General features: G+C 41.8%; 1 protein-coding gene across 4 annotated transcripts in view; it reads left to right on the top strand.

Moving 5' to 3' along the window:
• The window catches only part of BAIAP2 (BAR/IMD domain containing adaptor protein 2), a 125,180-nt gene that overhangs the window by 31,260 nt on the left and 72,932 nt on the right, over nucleotides 1-20,988 (top strand). For all 4 annotated transcript variants that reach the window (XM_083427624.1, XM_083427623.1, XM_083427625.1 and 1 more), the window contains exons 2-3: nucleotides 1,458-1,533; nucleotides 8,502-8,588. In XM_083427624.1, the coding sequence (XP_083283750.1) occupies nucleotides 1,458-1,533; nucleotides 8,502-8,588 (163 nt within the window). The remainder of the gene's footprint in view (nucleotides 1-1,457; nucleotides 1,534-8,501; nucleotides 8,589-20,988) is intronic.

A 20,988-nucleotide genomic window follows, 5' to 3' on the forward strand; every position in this document is an offset into this window, starting at 1 on the left:
TAATCCTGAAGCCTTTTAGAACTTTGTGTCTCTGCTGATACTGTTTTTAATTACTGTTTGTATATTGCTGTCTTAACTTTGAATTGTATTTATTGCTTTTATCGACTGTTCTGCAGCTTGCCTGGAGAGCGTCTTAATTCAGAAAGGGAGGGTATGAATTGTTATCCTTAAACTTAAACGAGTTCTCCAACTGTTAAATGGCACCTTTAAACCAAAATGTATGAACTCTTCTGCTTGGCACACTATGTAGTTCTCGTTAGACACTGTTGCCCTGCATTTTCTAGCCTGGCCAAACATAGCAGTATTGAATGTGTTTCTCCTTGTCTGTTTTTACAAGAATAAAATAAGCTAAAGAAGCTGGTGGATGGAAAAACCATTTTCTTAAAAGAGCTCAAACTTAAATGTGAAGGCAGATCTCAGGGATGGGATATTTTGAAATGAACCAGAAAAGCCTGTGTGTGGTTGATCTTACTCTCACATGTTCTCTGTCTCTCTCACATATCCGTTAGGAGTAAATATGTACGGTAATTAAATAAATTGCATTGTTCGTATATTTACAGTAAATGGTAACAGTTCCACATGTATAACAAGGTGTTAAAATCTGAAATCCCAGTGTGCTGACACCGCCTACTAGACAGAACGGGTTAAAAATTTGCTAAGTTGAATGCTTTAATTGCCTATAAAGAATCTCTGTCAGGAAACCGGTGATGACTATAAAAGAAAAAATGAAGGTTCCTCAATTATTCTTCCTCATCATGAGGTGCTAAATACAGAAGCAGGCTTCTGCCTTGCAGTGCTTTGCCCATCCAGGGCTCTTGTATTCGGCTGGAACTTGCAGGCATGGTTTAAATGTATAAAATATATATCAATGTTAGCCAGTCCCCTGCACAATGTTCTGTAGGAGAACTGAGGCGAATACATATAACGAATACAAATAAACACATTTCTAAGTCTGGCCAAATTTAAGTTTGCTATTACTGTCAATGCTTTTCCTTGCTCAGATTGAAGAGTTAGTGCCCAATTGCCAGCTGTTCTAATCCTACATCTTCTGATTTTCTTCTTCTGCTGCTGCTGCTTTCTTATACTGGTTTATGCTTCATTTTGTTTATGCTCTGGTAAAATAGTCATACAGGAGAGAGCTTTGTGCTGTCTGGAATTCCTCTCGTACATAACTGCTGACTTAGAATCCTGGACCGAATTGTAAAAATGCATCCATTGCCTTGTAAAATGTCCTTTGACTTGTTGGCTTGTGTTGTCTCTGTCACATGGCGTGTGTTGCGTGTCTGTGGGAAGATTCTGTTTCCGAGGCTGTATTTCGTAGGATAGTGTGACTCAGCCTCTCTCTTGTATTCACACATGTGTACACAAGGAGTACAAGAACACTTTTAGTCGCTTTCTCGGCACAGTGTTTGAATTGCTAATGCATTGTTTGTTTGTGTGTTTTTCTTTCTTTGTAGACAATAATGGAGCAGTTCAACCCCAGCCTCCGGAACTTCATTTCCATGGGGAAGAACTATGAAAAAGCCTTGGCAGGTAAGCAAAGTGTAATTGTGCATGTTGTTGTCATGGCTGTGGCATCGCGTGGTAGCAGAGGTGTGTGGAGGGGGGGGGAGAATGGCAAAATCTTGTTCACTGAGGTTTTTGGCATTGCTCTTGAAGTTTAGAAAATATGTCAGGAAATGCTCTCGTCTGCCGAAGGCAGCCTGCAAAGCAGCTCTTTGAATTAAGACACAAGCGCATTATCGTTCTATGACATGTGAAGCATGAAGGGCTGTCACAAGGCGCACTGCTTAAGAAGCTGTGACATGAAACATCTTCCTTACAATGATGAGCCAGATACAGGCTGCTGATTTACTGACAACTAGATGATAAACACAACTTGTGATTCCACCCCTCCTCCCGTCTCAAATAGCCTCTTTGGATTGCCTAAATAATAATAATAAAAATCTTCAAACCTATCTTTAATAGCAAAGAAGTTCCAGCACTACATTTCACAGTGTATAGATGTATGTTTCAAATCCCAAATGAGTAAACAAAAAAAAAGCTTGACAATTATCAACCACTCTTGAATGTCCCCTTTGGGGGCAAGGCACTTTGAGAGGGAGGTGGTGGTTGAGCTTCAAGCATGCTTGGAAGAAGCTGAGTATCCAGATCAATCTGAACCTGACTTCAGGCCTAGCCATTGCATCAAAACTGCTTTGGTTTCCCTGGTGGTTGACATGTATCAGGAGAGAGATGAAGGGAGTCGAACTCTGCTCATTATTCTTCATCGGCCTGCAGCTTTTGAGAATTTGGACCTCAGTACTCTCCTGGACAGACTCCAAGTGGTGGTGATGGGGCACCATTTTGTGATAGTTCTGTTTTTGATTTGGGAGTTTTGCTCCATAGAATAGCTATTAGAGGGGGGTATTACGTTGTGCCATGGGCACTGACCTGTACCATGCTTCAGGGGTGCATTCTGCCCCCATGCTTTTTTAATATTCACATGTAGCTGTTGGGGAGGTAACATCTGTTCTGGAGTAAGGTGTCATTAACACATGGATGTCATCCAGCTCTGTCTCTCCATACCTTCTCATCAGAAGGCTGGTGCTCAATGGGCTGGGTGTTGATGAGGAAATTGACATTGAATCCAGACAAGATGGAGGTGTTGTGTTCCTGAGCACAGAAAATGGGGATGCAGCCTGTTTTGGATGGGATTGCACTTCCCTTGAAGGAGTAGATCTGCAGGAAATACTCCTGGCTTCACTATTGTCACCACAGGCTCAGGTGGCCTTGGTGGCTAGGAATGTCTATTTCCAGCTCCGGCTGGTTTACCAACTACAGTGCTGTTTGGACTTAGCCACTGTTCTCATCCTCTGGTAACCTCCAGATTGGATTACTGCAGTACATTCTACTTGGGGCTGCCCTTAAAGATTCTTTGGAGACTGGCTGCCTCATTCTGGACCAGTTGCAATCTGGTATGACTGCAAAGAGTCATATCACACCTGACCTGAAGCACCTGTGCTGGTTGCCTATTTGTGTTTACATTAATGTATAAAGCTCTAAATGACTTGGGGTCCCAAATAGCTGAAGAAACATCTCCCACATCCACCAGTTTGGGTATCAAGATGAGTGGAGGAGCACTTGTTGGTAATGCTGCCATCCACAGAGGTGTATGTGGCAGCTCAAAAATTGTGGAATTCTCACCCCATGGTGAGAGTCTGGCACTGACATTACATCTTTTGTTGGCTATGCCTGTTTACTGTGACCTTTGGAAGCAGAGTATGAATTTTTAGTTGTCTTCCCCATAAAGTTTGCTATTAGTTGTATCTGTTTTGTGGTTTTAATTTTTAGACTGTATTTTGGTTAATGTAACCTGTGCTTGGGACCAAAGGATGAGTAAAGAATTGGAAAATAAATAATAGAAAGTAGAGCATTCCAATTTTTAGACAAAGGCTTTCAACCAGTTTAGTTAATAATGACTGACTTGTTGGTGCAGACTTGATCCATTGGCTTCATCGGGAATTCTAAAGCTATAATTAGGGCATTTGAATCCCATTGACTTAAGTGTCTACTTAGCAGCCTCTCTGTATGCAGATGTAACTGTGGCATGAGCTTTTGTAGGCAAGATCCTGATTCATCAACCTTATCTTACAAAGTTGACTCTTTAAAGGCAATGCCTTAATTCAAACAGCCGAGTCTTTAAGAGGTCACAGGATTCTTCCATCCAACACAGAATAACACAATTAAGAACCACTTTTAAGTCATACAATAGGCAGCAAAAAAACCCAAAACCCACCAGGTTTTCTTCCACATTTACATTTCACAGGAACCGCAGCCAATCTCACCTACATTCTGAGTGTATCTGTATGACACACAGATTCTTCCAAACACTTGTCCGTCACATTCAGATTGTACGTTTTTAAGTGTACACTGAAAAAATCTTAAGGGCAAAACCAGAGAGAGTTATGTGAAGTGGTATTTTCTCATGGACGGTGTTTTTTTTTACCTTCTCCTTGGCAATTTGCCCAAAAGTTAGTAGATTTGTAGGCGCTGTTGTGCTCCTAATATGCCTGGTTTCCTGCCCTGGCTGCTTCAGCTGGCCCTAGGCAGGTGTGGAAAATCTCCTACATGTTTCGGCCAACGTCATTTGTTCAAACCATATCAGAGTTTGGTCAGCCATGTACATTATTTCTCTTATGTATTTGTGCTGCTAGCTTTTGTGTCCCGTAGTGCAGGTAGGCTACTTTCATCCCTCCCACCCCCAGGGACTTGAGCTAGCAAGCAGAACTTAATTGCTTCTTGCTTTTTTATAGTTGCTAACACCTGAACCTCGATAAAGCCCTAGGGGAAAGCTTTCCCTGAAAGCCTTTCCCCCCTTTTAGATGGCCTGAGGATCCCTTTGGCAACTTCACTTACTGACTCTGCCTGCTTGTTTAAGTGCAGCAGCAATTCAGTAACATTCCTGGGATTTCCCCACCACCACCTTAAATAAAAAGAATAACTATCTCATGAGTCAGCTTTGTGAGCATTGCACCACTTGAGCGAGACTTAAGGGAAATGTTCTCAAACCAACTGCAGCACATTCTGTACAGCAGGAGTAGCAGCTTGGCCCGGCGACCGTGGGTGCCCAGGGCATGCATGGCCCTGCTCAGGCACCCAGGGTCCCAGGGAGTTGGCGCCTATGCTGTACCACATGGAACTGCTTGGCACATGCCTTGCACACGCTGTGGACTGATCTGCAGTCTCCAGTGGCTTCTCAAGGAGAAAAAGAGGTACTGGGTGTCTTTAGCCTGCTTTTGAAATCCAGCGCTACTCAGTAAAGAGCCAAACTCCACACATTCTCAAGGCTTGCACTCCCTTCTCTTATTACCATTTCACGGGTTTCAAGGCTGTGTCCTAGCATTCACAAGAAGCTGAATGAATGAAGCCCTGGTCGGAATCATGCTCTGGCAATCTCTCTGCTAAAATGGAAGCTTATATTAAGAAGAACCCCGCCAACCTCTTGATATGCATTTAATTATCTTGAGGTTGACCCTGAAAAGTTGTTAACAGGAGATCAAAATGTTACCTAAAGAACGCTGACAGAATTTGAAGTGTAGTGGTTTTCATCAGGGAGTCATGGCCCATAGCTGATTTTACAGCACTGTATAAAAATACTTTGAAATATAGCCCAAGTGTTACACACCATGGATTGAATGAAAAGCAACTCCATAGTGGCCCTGTTGGTTTGGGTTAACATAAAAGTGTTACATACACCCACCCACCCCCCAAAATAACATATTTGTAAGGGTAGGATTTGTGTGCCCAACACATAATGGGCTGGTTCACATCACGTGTCATGGTAAACTGTGGTTTTTAGCTTACCATGATTAAGCATCATGCTAGTACATACTGCTGAATTGTTCCCATTTTGCTCTGCTCTGCTTGGAGACGGGAACAACAAACCACAAGTCTTGACTCAGTGTTGCATGCAAACCAGCACTTGTGGTTTGTTTCTCTCCAAACAAAGCATGAGCAGAACCCAAGTTTTGTTCTTGGCTTACCACTCATGGTTTGAGAGAAACAGACCACAAGAAGTAGTTCATACATAACGCTAAGCTAAATCTTGAGGCTTCTTTCTCCTGGCTCCAGAGAGGTCAGAGTAAAACAGGAGCAATATAGCAGCATTTACTAGCACGCATAGCACATTCATATAAACCATGGCTTATATTTAAATGTGAAGAAGCCTAGGGTTTCCACGTGCGCAGTGGGACTTCCCTCTCCCCTCTCTGCACCCTGTGCTCTCCTGATATTAGCTATGGAGGATTCAAATTCCAACTTTTAACCTTAAAAAAAAAAAAAAAATTATGGTTGGGGTGTTCTTTAGCTCACCTGTGATTTTAGTTCTCTGTGATTTGATTATGGCTGAAGTTTACTCCCTATCTGGTTCTAGTTTGTGCTTTGCCTATTTCTTCTTGTTCTTCTTTTAAGGGTTGTACTAAATGGCATTATAAGGATTTAATGGTTTAAATTGTTAACATCCTGTTGTTTGTATGTTGCCGAGAGACCCATAGTGTGGGGAGACTTAAAACAAAATGACCAAATAAATAATATAATAAATGCTGCTGAAAGCTATTCTGATAAGTGCAAATAGATATTATTATCTGATATGTCTTGCATTTTAAGAGAAATAAACTCGTTGAAGACTGAAACACAGAGTGCAAATTTTAAAGTAAATAAAAGGAAATTATGGTTGGTTTAGTAATGTTCTTGTTGCAGAGGCTGTGAATTTGGCATTGAGCAGGCACTCAAGAAGAGTGCCTGCTCCAAACTGCTCTTCCCCCAGCCACCCTTAATCACCATGCCAGTAGTTGCTGGTGCTGGTGTTGGTCCAAACAAAAAGCAGTGGCACACCTAGGAGGCACAGGGATGTGGCACTAAGGCCCACTTGAAAGTAGCCCAATGCCCACTGGGTGGATCCTGGCACACTCTCTGAGAAATGCTGCTCCAAGACAAGGAAGTGGGTTAATACGGTATCCATTCTTGAGAACTAACTCTTGCAATCTGGTTTCGTTTGCTTCTGTTTTTGATAAATGCATTCTATCTGCAGATCTCAACTCTGTAATCTTAAAGGCCATTCCATTTTCTCCCGCTCTCTTGTCTCTTGATCCGTATCCTTATGAAACGCAAGCAGTTTAATCCAGTAGCACTTGCTAGAACATGTAGTTTTGTGGTGTTAAACAAAATCTATGCAATGTGTTCTTGTGATTAAGTGGAACCCCCTTCTTATCTGACTAAAGTGACGTGTGCAATTGGAATGTCAACAAACGAGCTAAAACTCTTGAGCTGCATTTGAAAGTCAAGTGATAGCTGGCTACTTAGTCAGATTTTTGGAGGCTTGATAAGCTAGTACAGTGGTACCTCGGTTTTCGAATGTAATCAGTTCCGGAAAACGGTTTGAGTTCTGAAACGTTAAAAAACTGAAAACTCAGCAGCCGACAGCTAGACCTCAGGATCTTGAACTCAGTGGAAGCCACGTGGCATGTTCTACTTCCGGGGCATGTTCGAAAACTTAAGCATTTACTTCTGGGTTTACAGTGTTCAAAAACCGAAATGTTTGTCAACGGAGACGTTCAAAAACTGAGGTACCACTGTATTGTCAAAGATGTGTCTCCTCCCACAATAAAAATTCAGGTTTATACCAAGATATTGGCCTATAATCAGAATAGCCTTCTCTAATCTTGCAGATTTTTATGCGTTTGCATGATTCTGATTTTCAAGGAATTTGGAGCTCCTAACAAAGCCTGCGAGAAATAATGCAAGATCTTGATGCAGAGCCCATATTTAGGCTTTTCAGTGCATCTCTTCACCGTCCCACACCCGACCCCATAAGATTCTTGTGTTGCCTATCCTGCTCTAAGCACAATACCTGTTGCCCAAACTACCACTTGCTATGTCGCGTTCCACATTATTCATGTGTCAAAATTCCCTCCACTCTTTTAAGATCTGAAGTTGCTCATGAGTTTTATCTGAATTATTATACAATTAAGCTTATTTCATTTCAGTGACAAAAATTGTTATGTGACACAAGTTGAAAATTTCACCTTGATGTGGTAGTCTGTGTCCAAGAAGCTCTTATTGGAATTTTGAACATTTCAGTATTATGTCATATGGTCAAATCACTCCCTAATGCTTGGAGGTTGTTTGGAATACAAAATTTGAAGCTCAGCTGTAGAAGCTGGCTAGGGAGGGGTTTGACCCTTGGATTACAAAGGAATCAAAGGTGTGCTAAAGGAGGATAAGATTGCAGAGAAGCTGAATGAATTATTTGCATCTGTCTTCACAGGGGAAGATATAAGGCAGATCCCTGTGCCTGAATTAACTTTTGCAGGAAGGAAGTCTGAGGGACTGAAGGAAATAATGGTGACAAGAGACTAAGTTCTAGGCCTAACAGGCAAAATAAAAACTGACAAATTGCCAGGTCCAGGTGGCATCCATCCAAGAGTTCTCAAAGGAGTCAAATACGGAATTGTTGATCTTCTGAAAAAAATAAGTTAGCTTGTTCCTAAGACCAGCCTCCATACCTAAGAGCTGGAAGGTAGCCAATGTAACACCAGTTGTTGTTGTTGTTGTTTTTTAAGGGATCCAAAGGGTGGGGTTCCTGGAGATTGCAGACTGGTTAAGTTAACGTCTGTCTTCAGAAAACTGGTGATGTATTGTTAAAGGTAAAATAACCAAGCATACAGAAGAACAAGCTTTTGCTAAAGCAGAGCCAGCATGGCTTCTGCAAAGCTAAGTCTTGTTTCACTAAATTATTGGTATTCTTTGATTCTGCCATATTTTGGTGACAACACTAGCATTTGGATGGTGCAACAGGACTTGACAGCAGTTTATAGCTGCCTTGTAAATCAACAGGGAATTCCGTATTTAGCAAGTACATTCAAATAAATGAAACATTTTCTGTTGTGTTTGTTATCCCTGAAGCAACAATGGAGGTAAAAATGTACATGGCAATAATATACATGTGTTTCGATTTCTAGGTGTGACTTTTGCAGCAAAAGGATACTTTGATGCTCTGGTTAAAATGGGAGAATTGGCCAGCGAAAGCCAAGGATCTAAGGAACTAGGTAAGTCAAGTACCACACTCACTGCTGCCATGTGGCTCTCAAAGCTTTAGCCAACTGTCAACGTTGCCCTTGGGCTGAAAAAAGGTAGCCACTTTGGTTAAAAGCTTGAGATGCTGTTTGCTAAAAAGAGAAGGATGAACTCACAACACCTCTTTGTCTTCTCTAGGGAAAGAGCAGCCCTCATTATTCATAAGGGGTGAGAGGAGTTCTAAAACATCCTCAGGTGTTGCCTGTGTATTACTTAACGTGAGCTGTTACACCCCTTTCTCAAACATGCAGGTTTTGTGTTCTTAGGTTACACTCTCCTGTGTTTATTGTTGGATTATGGATTCCGTAAATTATGCTTAAGTGACAGGATGGATGTTTATTTGCACATGAGATGTAAAATACCCCAATTCATTTCCATCTGTTTGAAGTGCATCCTGTTCAAGGCACTAGATATAAGACATTGGCATTTTAGAGTCAGAGGGGTTTTCCCCTCTGATCAGGACCATGATCATTGCAGGAAAAATATAAATGTGTCTGCAAAGGCAACCAAATTTTTGGCTCCACCAGCCAATCACGCTTGGCATGACTTGATTGGGCATTCAAATAAAATTCCTTTATTTCACTGAGGCCCTTATCTAAGGAAACAGCTTTGGAACCAGGTTAACTGAAGCACCTCTTGCACCTGTATGAACTGGCCTTCCCTTGAGATCAGTGCCAGAGGCCCTGCTTGCTGATGCACATTTCTTAAGTTCAATTAGACTGGTGAGCAGTTTGGACAACATGCCAGTTAAGCATCTTTAATCATGGTTTGGTGTAGCGTTTGAGTTGAGCTAGTGTGAGCAATCCCCAGTATTTCATAAATGTGTTTACTTTGCCTGAAATATCATAATTGCAGGTGCAGGAATATTTTTTCTCTCTGCAATAAACATTGTTTTATTGGTCTCATGCTGGTGAGTAGATCAAAAATAAAAATCCACTTTATGAAAAACAACAACATGGCAGTACTAGTTGTGGGCTAATATTGGGAGTCTTATGCAGTTTAATTTACGGTCTCTTGCAAAATTTTAAAACTGCTTGTGCAAGCCTTATGATAATACTCTAGTGCTATTATACATACATAATCTCTCCACAACTTGGTTCATAAGCACTCCTCTTTCTTGGAAAAGGAAATGGGGTATTAATTGCCCCCCTAAACGATTTCCTTCATGCTTACCTAATCTAAAGATAGATGAAAGTAGTAGGCTGTCTTTTAACAAGACCCATTTTTGCTTGTAGAGAAGTTTTAGCCTTCACTGCTGCAGAGTTAATCACAGAACTTACGCTAACGCCCTAACTTTGGTGGAACATTTTCCCCTTGAGGTTCAGCTCTCATTAACATCGGCTGTCATTTGGCACCAGCTGTAGACCTTCCTCTTCTGTCCAGCCTGTGGGTGAAGAGATCTTTGGCTTAGGCTAGGCAATTATAGTTCTTATTCTGATGAGAGTATTTGATGACTTGTTGTATTGTGCTTTTATGTTTGTATATTTAAAATACTGTCATCCGCCCTGAGGTCTTTTGACAAACAGTGGTATATACATTATTTTTTAAAATAGCCTAAGTGCCCCCCGCCATTGCTTAAGCAATGACAACTCTGCCAGTTCCTGGGAACTGCAGGGTCACCTGTGAATAATAAACACTTAGGTTTTATTTCTGGGGAAGTGGCGCTTCTGATGGACTGCCACAATAACACCTCTATGTTCCTTGCGATGTATAGATGTGGGGAAAATCTGTTTTTGGTTCTCTGTGAGTGTTACTTTTGATACCTAGGTGGGACTCAGACAAATGCTAATAAAACACGGGGCCTGAATAGCCTGCTACCTGTGCATACTACACGGAGGTGTTTTTTTGGAAATGCAAGCATGTATCAGGACATGGCAGTTTCACACAAGCCCTGAAAAGTCAGACATCTTGCTAGATGTTTTGCTGTTCCAAGTAAATTCTGTCAGCGTAATGAGAGTTTGTTTGGGTTTCTCTGCAGCCTTTCTAATCCCCATCAAGCAACCACCCACGTTTTAATTCCTTCCTTTTTGCTCCGTTTCCAAATTCCCCCTCCCCAATCAGTCTTAAGTAAATGTGCACAGCCTGCATGATTTGTACCGTAAAAGTAACAACACAGCCTTCTGGCTCCAATAAACTCTGGTTTGCTGAGTATTTGGGGAATCATCCTGAAGTGAAGGCTGTTAGGACTCTAAAAGTCTTTCCAAAACCTTAGCTAATCTGATATTCATACAATGTGCTCTATTTTGCCCCAAGTCAACAGCTCACTTGGGTTCAATCGCAGCCATGTGCACATAGACGGCATCCCCTGCACAGAGCAACAGAGCCAATGTTGTTGTCATCTTGCCCTGAAGGAGCCCTTTATCTACTTAAATACACCCAGTAGAGAAAAATGCCAGTTCTGTGTCCTTTTGCGCTTGCCTTTTTATATGGAGTAAAGAATCTAAGTGTGTTGCTCTTTTCTGCCTTGAAGAAATCTGAGAGATAATGCATGGCTTGCCATTAGTTGCAGATCCTTGAAGGAACAGCGGATTTTACATTTTGCTCCGAGGCATAGCTGTAGAATTTGGGATGCTAGCTAGCTAGCTGCAGATTATTATTATTATTTGCATGGTTCTGAAGTGCTGTGCTTGCTTAGGTTTGCATTCCTTCCAGCATACTTAAACATGTCAGACATTGTGCATGCTGAACTTTTCTTGGGTTGTTGTTTTTTTGAGATTTTATTTAATATGGCTGCAATCCTTTGCCCACTTTGGAAGTAAGGATGCAGCAAAACCCCTGTATAACCTCGTTGCATATGAAAGACTGTGGATGTGTACCAGTCTTGTTTAATATGTTAAGCCTTGAGATTGGTAAGTGATCTTGAAATACATCAGGGCCACAGTGACTATAGAAATTCCTACAGAAAGCCTACTTAGTTCAAGTGATTAGTCCTACTCATGTTGCTGCAAGTCAAGAGAGTAACATATCAAGCTTGTGCATTGATGGACTCAAGACACCCAACTTATTCAGCAATCCCCCTGGCTGAGAGAAGCAGCTTTGAGGTCACATCTCCTCTGTCAACATGCATATTCTTCACTGCCCACTATTTTTGAAGTTCCCTGTATTTCTTCCGAAAATTTGAAGTGCAATTCCTGTATTTAGAAAAATGTTGAGAAGAAATGCACATAGCTTCAGTAACTTAACCACTTTGTAGATTGTGTGTTTCCTGTTGCAGAACTTGTGGAACCCATCCTCTCCAAATTAAAGAAAATAAAATGTTCATTCCTGCCATGGTTCAGCATTGTGGGTGAAATCCAAATGTGAAAGACTTTACAGCTATCTACAACCATGGATTTAACCTCCACCCCCAATCAAGTGTGGGACCATAGTAGATTGTGGTTGTATTCACACATAATACTAAACCATTGTGTAGAATTATGAGGACAGCAAATTTAGGCTTTGATTTCTCCTGTCCTTCCTCTGGCACGTTGTGAGGATGAGCGTTTGGAAGTTTTCGTTTCAATTTAAGATTTACGACAGCTGCTTGTAATATCAGAAGCTGAACATGCTGGTTAATCTTAACTATGGTTTGTTGAAACAAGGCGACTTCAAAGCCTAGTTAATTAACCAGAGTTCAAGATTAATCAACGTTTAAGGATTTGGATGTAATACCAAACTGTGGTTAATCTAAAACAGAAGCATTGGAGGAACAGAAATGGGGAAAACTCATGAATCCAAGGCTCACCTTGGTCTTCGCCTTATAGCCGTTGATCAATGCCACTCTTTCTGCTTTGGGCCCTCTTTGGCTGGATAAGGATCTTGCTCACCACCAGGGAAATGATCCGTGTTGCATTTGGCTCTGTGGTAGCTCCATGTGACACAAGCATAGTTCTGGGTTGATCACTTGGTGGCAATCAAGGCAATCAAGTCCAGCTGGTCCTAATGGCCTCACCTTGGATGTCTCCAGGACACTCATTATTTTGCCTTAGTAGAGAAGAATGTGTTCACGATGTAGAGGTTGTGAAGAGTACAGTTCAAGCAGCTTTTGTCCATTCTTGTTCATGCTGCCAAAACCAAAGTGGCCTGTGCAGTTGTCCTATGTGTGATGATCGTCCCCAGCTCTGGTACTGAAATCTCTGGTGGGAAGAATTGTTCGCAGGCTGGGACCCTCCTGACAGCTTGGTCTAGTTCTGCGTAGAACTGGTCTTTGATATGTATGTACAGTATTGTGTTCCTATAATAACTCACTTCTTCCTAGTTTCATCTTGGTTTCAAATGCATATGATTCCTTGCATTCCTTGTCAGTTATATCTATTTTTTGGGAGGGGGCAAGAGACTATAATTCTGTGAAATTTGACAACTGCTAAACTGTTCTTCTACAGAATACTTGCAACTGGGAAGAATGGGAGGGTGGCTTTTACTGAGCTGTAAATGGGGTAAGCTTGGCTACAGATGCAGTTATTTTTAGTTACTTAAGATAATGACCTGATTACAAAACATGTCCTTTTAAAATTCCTTAGAGAAATCGGCCCATTGTCTCTTTCCTTTCGTCAAAGTCATGAACTTCAGTTGCTATGCTGCAACTCTTAATTTTGATGTTGTTGTCGTTACACAGGTTTGCTTGTTAGGGAGGATAGCAGATGGGTGGAAATGTTATAATGCCCACAAGTGAGTACCTGTGCTACAGTGTCGATACTAAATGCCTTGACAAATTCCTGGGAACTGAGTCACTTCGCTTAGGTGGAGCGTCAGAATTCTTTCCCTCTTGGTAGTCTCACTTAGTATATTCTGCATCTTGCCACTACTATTACTGAGACAGGACAGGGGTGTGTGTTGATGTGGGGGCAGTTGAAACTACATCTTCAAAGGGAAAGCTGGTATTTTCTTAGTTTCAACTTTCACTCCCGCTCCCCACCTTCTGTCTAGGTAAATATATCTGCACCTGTAAGCCAACCTTGCTCCATTTATAGCTCAGTAAAAGCTCCCTCTCTATTCTTCTTCTTGGCTACTGCAGGGACATGGAGATTTATTCAGAATAGACTTCCACTTTCCCTTCTGGCCTTTTAGGAGGTGACTTTCACTTCCATTACAATTTTCCAAGCAGATCCTAGAAATGGAAGAAATTGAGATGTATGAAGAAAGCAATTGACAGTGACTCTGTGGGGGTTTTATTGGGGGGTTGGGTTGGGGAGTGGGGAACACTTAGGGCTCATCCAGACTTCTACTTGTCCTGCAGCTTTCACCCAGGAAAACCCACTCTTTAGCGCTGAATTGAACCAAACGTCAATTGGGTTTTCTGACAATTGATGTTTGCCCTGATGCAGTGGTAAATAGTGTTCCCTCCCCCTTGGGAAAGTGTCAGAGCAAACAGGAAACCGCTTGGATCCATGACTTGGAAGAGATGATTTGTTTAATACTGCTGATATCATATGAAGAGAGAAAATGGCTGGATTTAAGTTGGACAAAAGGGTATCCTCAGTTGAGGAAGTGGGCCAAAGAAGAGGACAAAATGCCCAAGGATGGTTCCATCTCCCCTCCCCACCCCCCAATATTTTTTTTTTGAATGAATATCTAAGTTAAGAGAAGAGGAAAACTAAGATAAGATTTGGTGGACCAACCTACTGGCAGAAGTGTCAAAACAAAACAAGAGCAGAGCTCCAAGCGGAACAAAACAAAGTACTTGGCTGAGATCTGGGAGCATGATCTGGGTGACTCCCTGCTAACCCAGTTGGGTCCTCCCAGGTAACTAACTTCAGCACCATCACAGAGGGCCAGCTGTGTGCGTCATGGCCATCCATAAAAATTCCGCTTTCCTTGCTAGGAAACCAGTCTGCAATAGGTATATCAGAACTGTCCAGACTTCACCTCCCTCCAAGTCAGTTTTTGCATTTTCAGCTTGAAATGTGTGGCAGCTGCTTGTTAGTGCTGTGGATGGCAATACTAAAAGTTGCTGAAGCCTACATGTTCAGGAAGCTTTGCTATGCTTTCCTACTCTAAAGGTTCCTTTGGGGAAGAAACATTTGAAGGCAGCTCTCTCAGATGTGAAATTTAATGCAAAGGTTCACTGCCAAACTCTCTTTTCTGGCAAGTACTCCTGTCTCTTTTCACAGTTGTGACACAGGCAAATTTAACAGGTAAAAGCCCTTTTCTGGCATCCTGATGCTACAGCTAAAATTTTATCGGTTGAATTCCTTGCATTTTAAAAATACAAACAGATTGGGTAGCTGGTGGAAATTGGCTGGTCTACATATTTAGCGTCTAAGAAGTATCTCGGGTGAGTGGGAGGGAGGGTGTACAGTCCCTGCATTTCTGAGCAGGCTGCAGGTAGAGGGGAAACTCAAAAATAATTTCAATATAAAAGGATTAGCTAAATTCTGGTGGGTTTCGATTTTATCTAGAAGAATGCTGACATTCATTTGGAAAGGAGTTAATATGAAATGTCAGCATGCATTTGCTTCTGGCAAACATTCAGCATAAAAGTTATGGCATATTAAGCTCGCTGCAGAAACTTCCCACGTGCTCCTTTTTTACCTAGGTAGGTCCAGGTTGAATCAAGGGTGTAAAAACCCTCCTGAACCCCTCAAACTTAGAAAGATCAGGAGATGTGAAACTGTTGGGCGACTATTTTAGCAGTAGTTGTGCAAATATTTTACCTGTCGCTTTTTTGTGATAGATGCTGCACGGCAGCTTGTGTAGAGAGAGCAGTTCCTTCTGAGCATGGAAAAACTTACATGGTGCCTGTCATTGCCTTTGACCCAGATTGGAAGCCCTTTTGTAAGTGCTTCTTTTGAATCCTCCTCCGGGGGGATTAATAAATCTCTTAATTGGATTTGTACTTGTCTCAGGTATCTGCTTTCTGTGGCAGCAGGAGCAGTGTGGTGATAAACACGGCGAATGCGTAAAGGTCATTTGTCTGAGTAAGGGAGTTAATATGACAACAGATGTATAACAGACTAGGGACATGTGCTTATTTGAGCGGACTAATGTCGATTACAGTGACCTGTGTTACGCTGTTCAGAAATTGCCGAACAGATAAATTTGCATTCCCATCGCAGAAGGACACACAAGGGAAGCCAAGTCTTGGGGAAAACTGCTTATCTTCTTGTTCAAAAGGTAGCTAACATTAGAAGTGTTTCAGGAGCTGAAAGGCTGCAGCTGGCTAGCAATTTTCTACATGTGTAACTTGCATACGATTCCAGCGAATGTGGCAAATGCCATGAAAGAGAGCTGGGAAGTCACATCATGTTCTGTTACATGGCTTTGAAATTCTTTGTTCCGGAGGTGGAAAGACAGGCAAGAGACTCTTATCAAAGATCTGGTTCACACATACAAACCCAAAAGCTTAGGTTCCCTATGCAGTTTCTTCCATAGGCAAAACCTCTCTGTGAACCTGCCTGTCTATTTGATGCTGGAAAGATGAAACAGTCTACCCTAAGACCTCTGTTAAAGGAAGCGGGAGGAGACAATGGTTAAGTTTTGGAAAGTTTTTGATGACACAGTATAATCAACCAGCATTTTGTATATTCCAGTAAAAAACCACAGTATTCTCAGAGGAGAGCGTGTTGCAGAAAAATGTCTTTTATAGCAGTGCACTCAGGTAGGGCTAGATTGCCAGCCGCTGTGTGATGTGCCATCTGCTGCTGCCAGGATGTGTGCAGGCATTAATCTGAATTAGATCTGGATTAAAGGCCCCATGCGGAGTCCATCATTGGAAACACGTACCGTATTTTTCCGTGTATAAGACTCCCCCAATTTTGGGGGGCTTGAAATTAAGAAAATGGGGGGGACATTGCCAAGAGTTGTTGAGCTTTTTTTGGTGGGGGTTGCCTAAAATCACTCACCCACCTGATCAACGCTGACAGTACCACGTGCTACCAAAGCCACCAATTGCCTGCTCACTGCCAGCAGCTGCCAATCGCCCGCCCAGTTGCCGCAGCACCAGCCTATCGACAGCAGCCCTTGCCACAGCAACCAATCACACACCCTATTGTCGCTGACAATCTCCTGCTCGCTGAGCAGCCAATCCCCAGTCTACTCTCTGCACTCTCCGTATATAAGACAACCCCAAATTTTATACAGTGGTATCTCAGGTTACAGACGCTTCAGGTTACAGACTCTGCTAACCCAGAAATAGTACCTTGGGTTAAGAACTTTGCTTCAGGATGAGAACAGAAATCACACGGTGGTGGCGCGGCGGCAGCGGGAGGCCCCCATTAGCTAAAGTGGTACCTCAGGTTAAGAACAGTTTCAGGTTAAGAACAGACCTCCAGAACGAATTAAGTTCTTAACCTGAGGTACCACTGTATATAATTTTTAAAAAAATAATCATCTTATACACAGAAAAATATGGTACTCTTAATAGAGAAGGAATGCCCTTGCCACAAAACTAACTTCAAGCTGCCTTCTGGGACAACTTCCCCGACCCCCTTTTAGCTTGTCACTATAGGGACATATGACTCTTCCCTCTTATTGCATCATATCAAAGTAAACATTTATATGCACAAGTGAAAACAGTGGCTTCCATACAAAGCTATGCATTTGCAAACTAGTGTACAATCACACACGTACCCCACACTTAATAGTCAGTTCCTGATCGAAAAGCAATAAAGATTGTCATTTTTTCAGTGTACATAATCAGAGGTTTCTGTTTCGGTTGAGGGTCTTGGTTGAGCTAGTCTCTCCTCTTTGTTGTATCACCTCTGCACAATGCTGGCAGGGAAACAAACAAGAAGGCGAGGAAAGAGAAATTGAAGAATCCTGAAGTAACTTGAGAGCTGGAATATTGAAGATGCAGCGCTTTCACCTGGCTCAGAAGGTAGCTGGCAATTCTGTGTTTTAAGAATCTGTGTGACTCCTAGATGGGTAGCTACAGCTTCTCCCATCCAATAGTTCAGAAGGAAGCCAAGGAATAGCTGTGGTTCTGGGAAAACACAACAGGTGAAGAAGCTTTGTGTTTTTAAAAGAAACTTAGTTCCTGACACTGAAGACTTAATTGGCAGGTTCTGAGAATATTTGCTCTGAGTTGTTTGGATTCAACAAAACTGCTTTTGTTGAATGCATCAACTGCTTTTTTAATTTAAATCACATCAGGCTCCTACTTACCTGCATTTCAAAATGCTGCTATGATTCATTTATAACTGCTTGGAATTGTAAAAATGAAAAGTGGCCTAGAAATATTTTAAAATTAAATTAAACAAGGTGATTACTGCTAGAGATAACCTGCAAAACAGAAGTAGTTGTTTTAGTAAAATTTATCTAGACAGCTTAGGTTTGAAGCAAATAGTATTGATCACATCTTGGAAGGGGTTAGTCATGGAAACTTCTCTTTAGATTGAATGTTCCCTGCCTTTTCTTCTTGTTATGAAACTAGCTGTACATGGGTGGCGCTATACAAATAATAACTCATGGATTACTTCTAAGGAGTGCCTGGGATCTGGTGTCAAGTGTTGACAAACCACCTGGAAACAGTGACTGAGACACTATCAAAATATGCATGCGAGTGGGAAATCGCCCTGAGAATTCAACAATAGCTGGGCACTGCCAGCCGTAGAATCCTTGAGCTCTTTCTATAATAACTGTTGTTTTGAAGACAAACTCTAAAAGTTAAATTTCTCAACTGCAGACAAAGCCTCTGTTTCTGTTTAGTTAAAAGTCCTACGATTGAAAGTACGGTTGAAAAGGCGACACCCAGCCTTCTGTCAACAAATGTATTGTTCCCGAATAGGTTTTGAATGTGTATGATAGAGATTGTTCTGTCAACAGGTTAAGCTTGCAGGTAGGGTGTTTCTGCTAAGGGGGCAGATCCTGGGAACTAGAGATGGGAGCTGAAAGGATTCTCCGAACCAGATTATGTGCTTGTGTCTCTTTCTCCCTTCTCCCTGCACCCCCACTTCTGACCCTTTCAATGGCTATTCCTGCTTTTTGGCACAGCAGACTTCTGCTGGCTGGCTGCCACTAAACCTCTATGCTATCCTGTACCTGTTAATTAGTTCTTTACCCTCGAAAGAATCACTGCCTTTCCCCTGTGTTAAGTTGCCTGGGTAATTGGGCATTAGAGACCTGCTGATACAAGCAATCCTTTCAACATCTTTTTTGGAGAACAGTAGCTTCGTAGAATCAAAGAGATGCTCCTTGATGTATAGATCTTCTTAAACATGCAGTTGGTAAAAAATGGAGTCTATTAACCTCTCATTTTAAATGTATGCACTTTTCCTTGATATTTCTTCAAATGCATTTGAGAAAGCTTTGATCTAGCCCACAGCTGCTTTTCAAATTTTAGAGGATGAGCTTGTTAAATGTTGCTTGAAACTTGTTTATTTTGAATTTATCCTCATATGAGTCTCCTAGGCTATATATTCAGCTGCTGTGGCCCCCTATTGTCTGGCCCATTGATAAGATATGGTAAGTTGGAAGATAAACAAGGCCTTTTCAGTGGTGGCGCTTCTCTCTTTAGAATTCACTCACACAGGAAATACACGTGGTCACATTTTTTTTGGGGGGGGGGAATTCTTAAAACATTTTTATTTCAGTCCACATTTTATTCACCACTGTTATAAATTAATTGCTACTGTTTTAAAGCAATGGGATGTGGTTTAATCTTTTGCGCACTGGAGCAAAATGTTTGTCATGGTTGAGTGTTAGCATAACAACTCCAGCAAATTCGTGATTTCAGGTGGAGGCAAGCAATTTCCAGAATCTGGAAGTGAGCTTTTAGCTGACAGGTAGATAACCTGGGGGCTGCCTGTGGCACCTGACCTAATTTTATGTGGCCACAGAAGTGTCCTGAAACCGTCTCACTTTTCTATCCCATCTCCATTCCCTTCCTGTTCATTTCCTCCGTAGTTATGTCCATGGACAGCCATATTTAGATGTTTGTGGCACAGCAACCAATGCATATACAGTAAACCATTTTGTTCTGTACTAGAGAGGGAGCAGCTTTCCATTTGATTGGAGGCTGGGTGTTCTTTATGGGCAACCTCACAAACAATTGCTGCTGAGGAAAAGTCCTGCTGAGACCCACTTTCATTTTTCTAGATTCGAGTTCTGGCCTTAAGGATGCTACCCTTGAGGCTGCAGAAGAACGTCAACAAGGGAATTGTTCTGCTGCACACACACCCAAATGCACCACAGCAGGGATGTCCAACAGGTCGATCGCGATCCCCCGGGTCCCTTTACTTAGGTTGGTAGAATTGAATCCTGCCCTGCCCCTTTGCCTCGCCCTCCACTGTTGCATGATCTGCAGAATGGAAGACTGAAATTTTACTCAGTGATTTACCCCCAGCAATTTGTTGGTGAGTGGTTGTTACTCCTTCCCCACTAAAACCCTTAAAAAAAACCTTTGACCTAAGTAGATCACAGTCTCTTGGGAATTGGCCACCCCTGCACTATAGGAACACTACCATTTGTGTTAAGTATCCACCACTGTGTGGTTACATAATGATGTTTCTGTCATCTCCTGTTTGTCTTGTCCACAGCAGCAGTTTTTCATGCAGTTTTGCTGATGTTGACTGTACGCTCAGCTGTCACTGTCTTTTTCTGTCTTTTTCACTTGTTGGATTTCTCATGCAGAATCATAGATTTTGTTAAAAGAGGTGCAGGAATGTGTGACGAGGCAAGAGAGGGTAGCATATATTTTGCACATTTCAGGGGGAAAACCATTTGGTACCTGTGAGCTTCCACAGTATATGAAATTGCCCTTAGCATGCATAGGTAGATAAGCATAGTTTGTAGTTTTTGCTGATCAAAACATCGATTGCGGCATTGCAGTAGTGTTATATTTGTGTGTGCTGCTTTTGTTTTTCCTGAACCTTTAGATCTGACTAGCCTCATGAATATTGAAAACTTTTCCAAAACTTTTTATACTGCTTGTTGAAAATAGAATTGATCTTCATGCAGAAGTCCAATAATTACAATATTTAAATCAATTTGCCTTCGTTTATTTTTTTTAAAAAATGCATTAAAATGTCAAAAGCTCTAAAGTATTGCTGATTTGCTTTATAGAGGCTCTTCAGCTCTATAAATTAGGACATGATTGCATCTGATTGCACGTGAACTGAAATCCAAGTTGGGAATAAGCCTTTGGGACGATTTTAAAGTATCCTGGAAAATAAGATTCGTTTGCAATATTTATATCCTGCCCTTCACTCAAGGTTTCAGGGTAGGTCATCACACAATGCAATATACGATAAGTAATACTGCATGCTTATCTCCAATAACCTTTTATTTGTAACCTGCCCACCTTTGACTTGTGGCCATTTGCTCCTCCCCATCCATACAAATTGTGTCTGGATAAAGACACTTCTTCTAAAGATCGAGGTTGACTTCTCATATGTGCATTTAATTGAAAGGGATGTTACATGTATGTATCTAAACCAGGCTTTCTCAAACTCAGCC

The sequence above is a fragment of the Podarcis tiliguerta genome, assembly GCF_965153285.1.
Source record: "Podarcis tiliguerta genome assembly, chromosome: 2".
In the NCBI taxonomy this organism is placed as follows: Eukaryota; Metazoa; Chordata; class Lepidosauria; order Squamata; family Lacertidae; genus Podarcis; species Podarcis tiliguerta.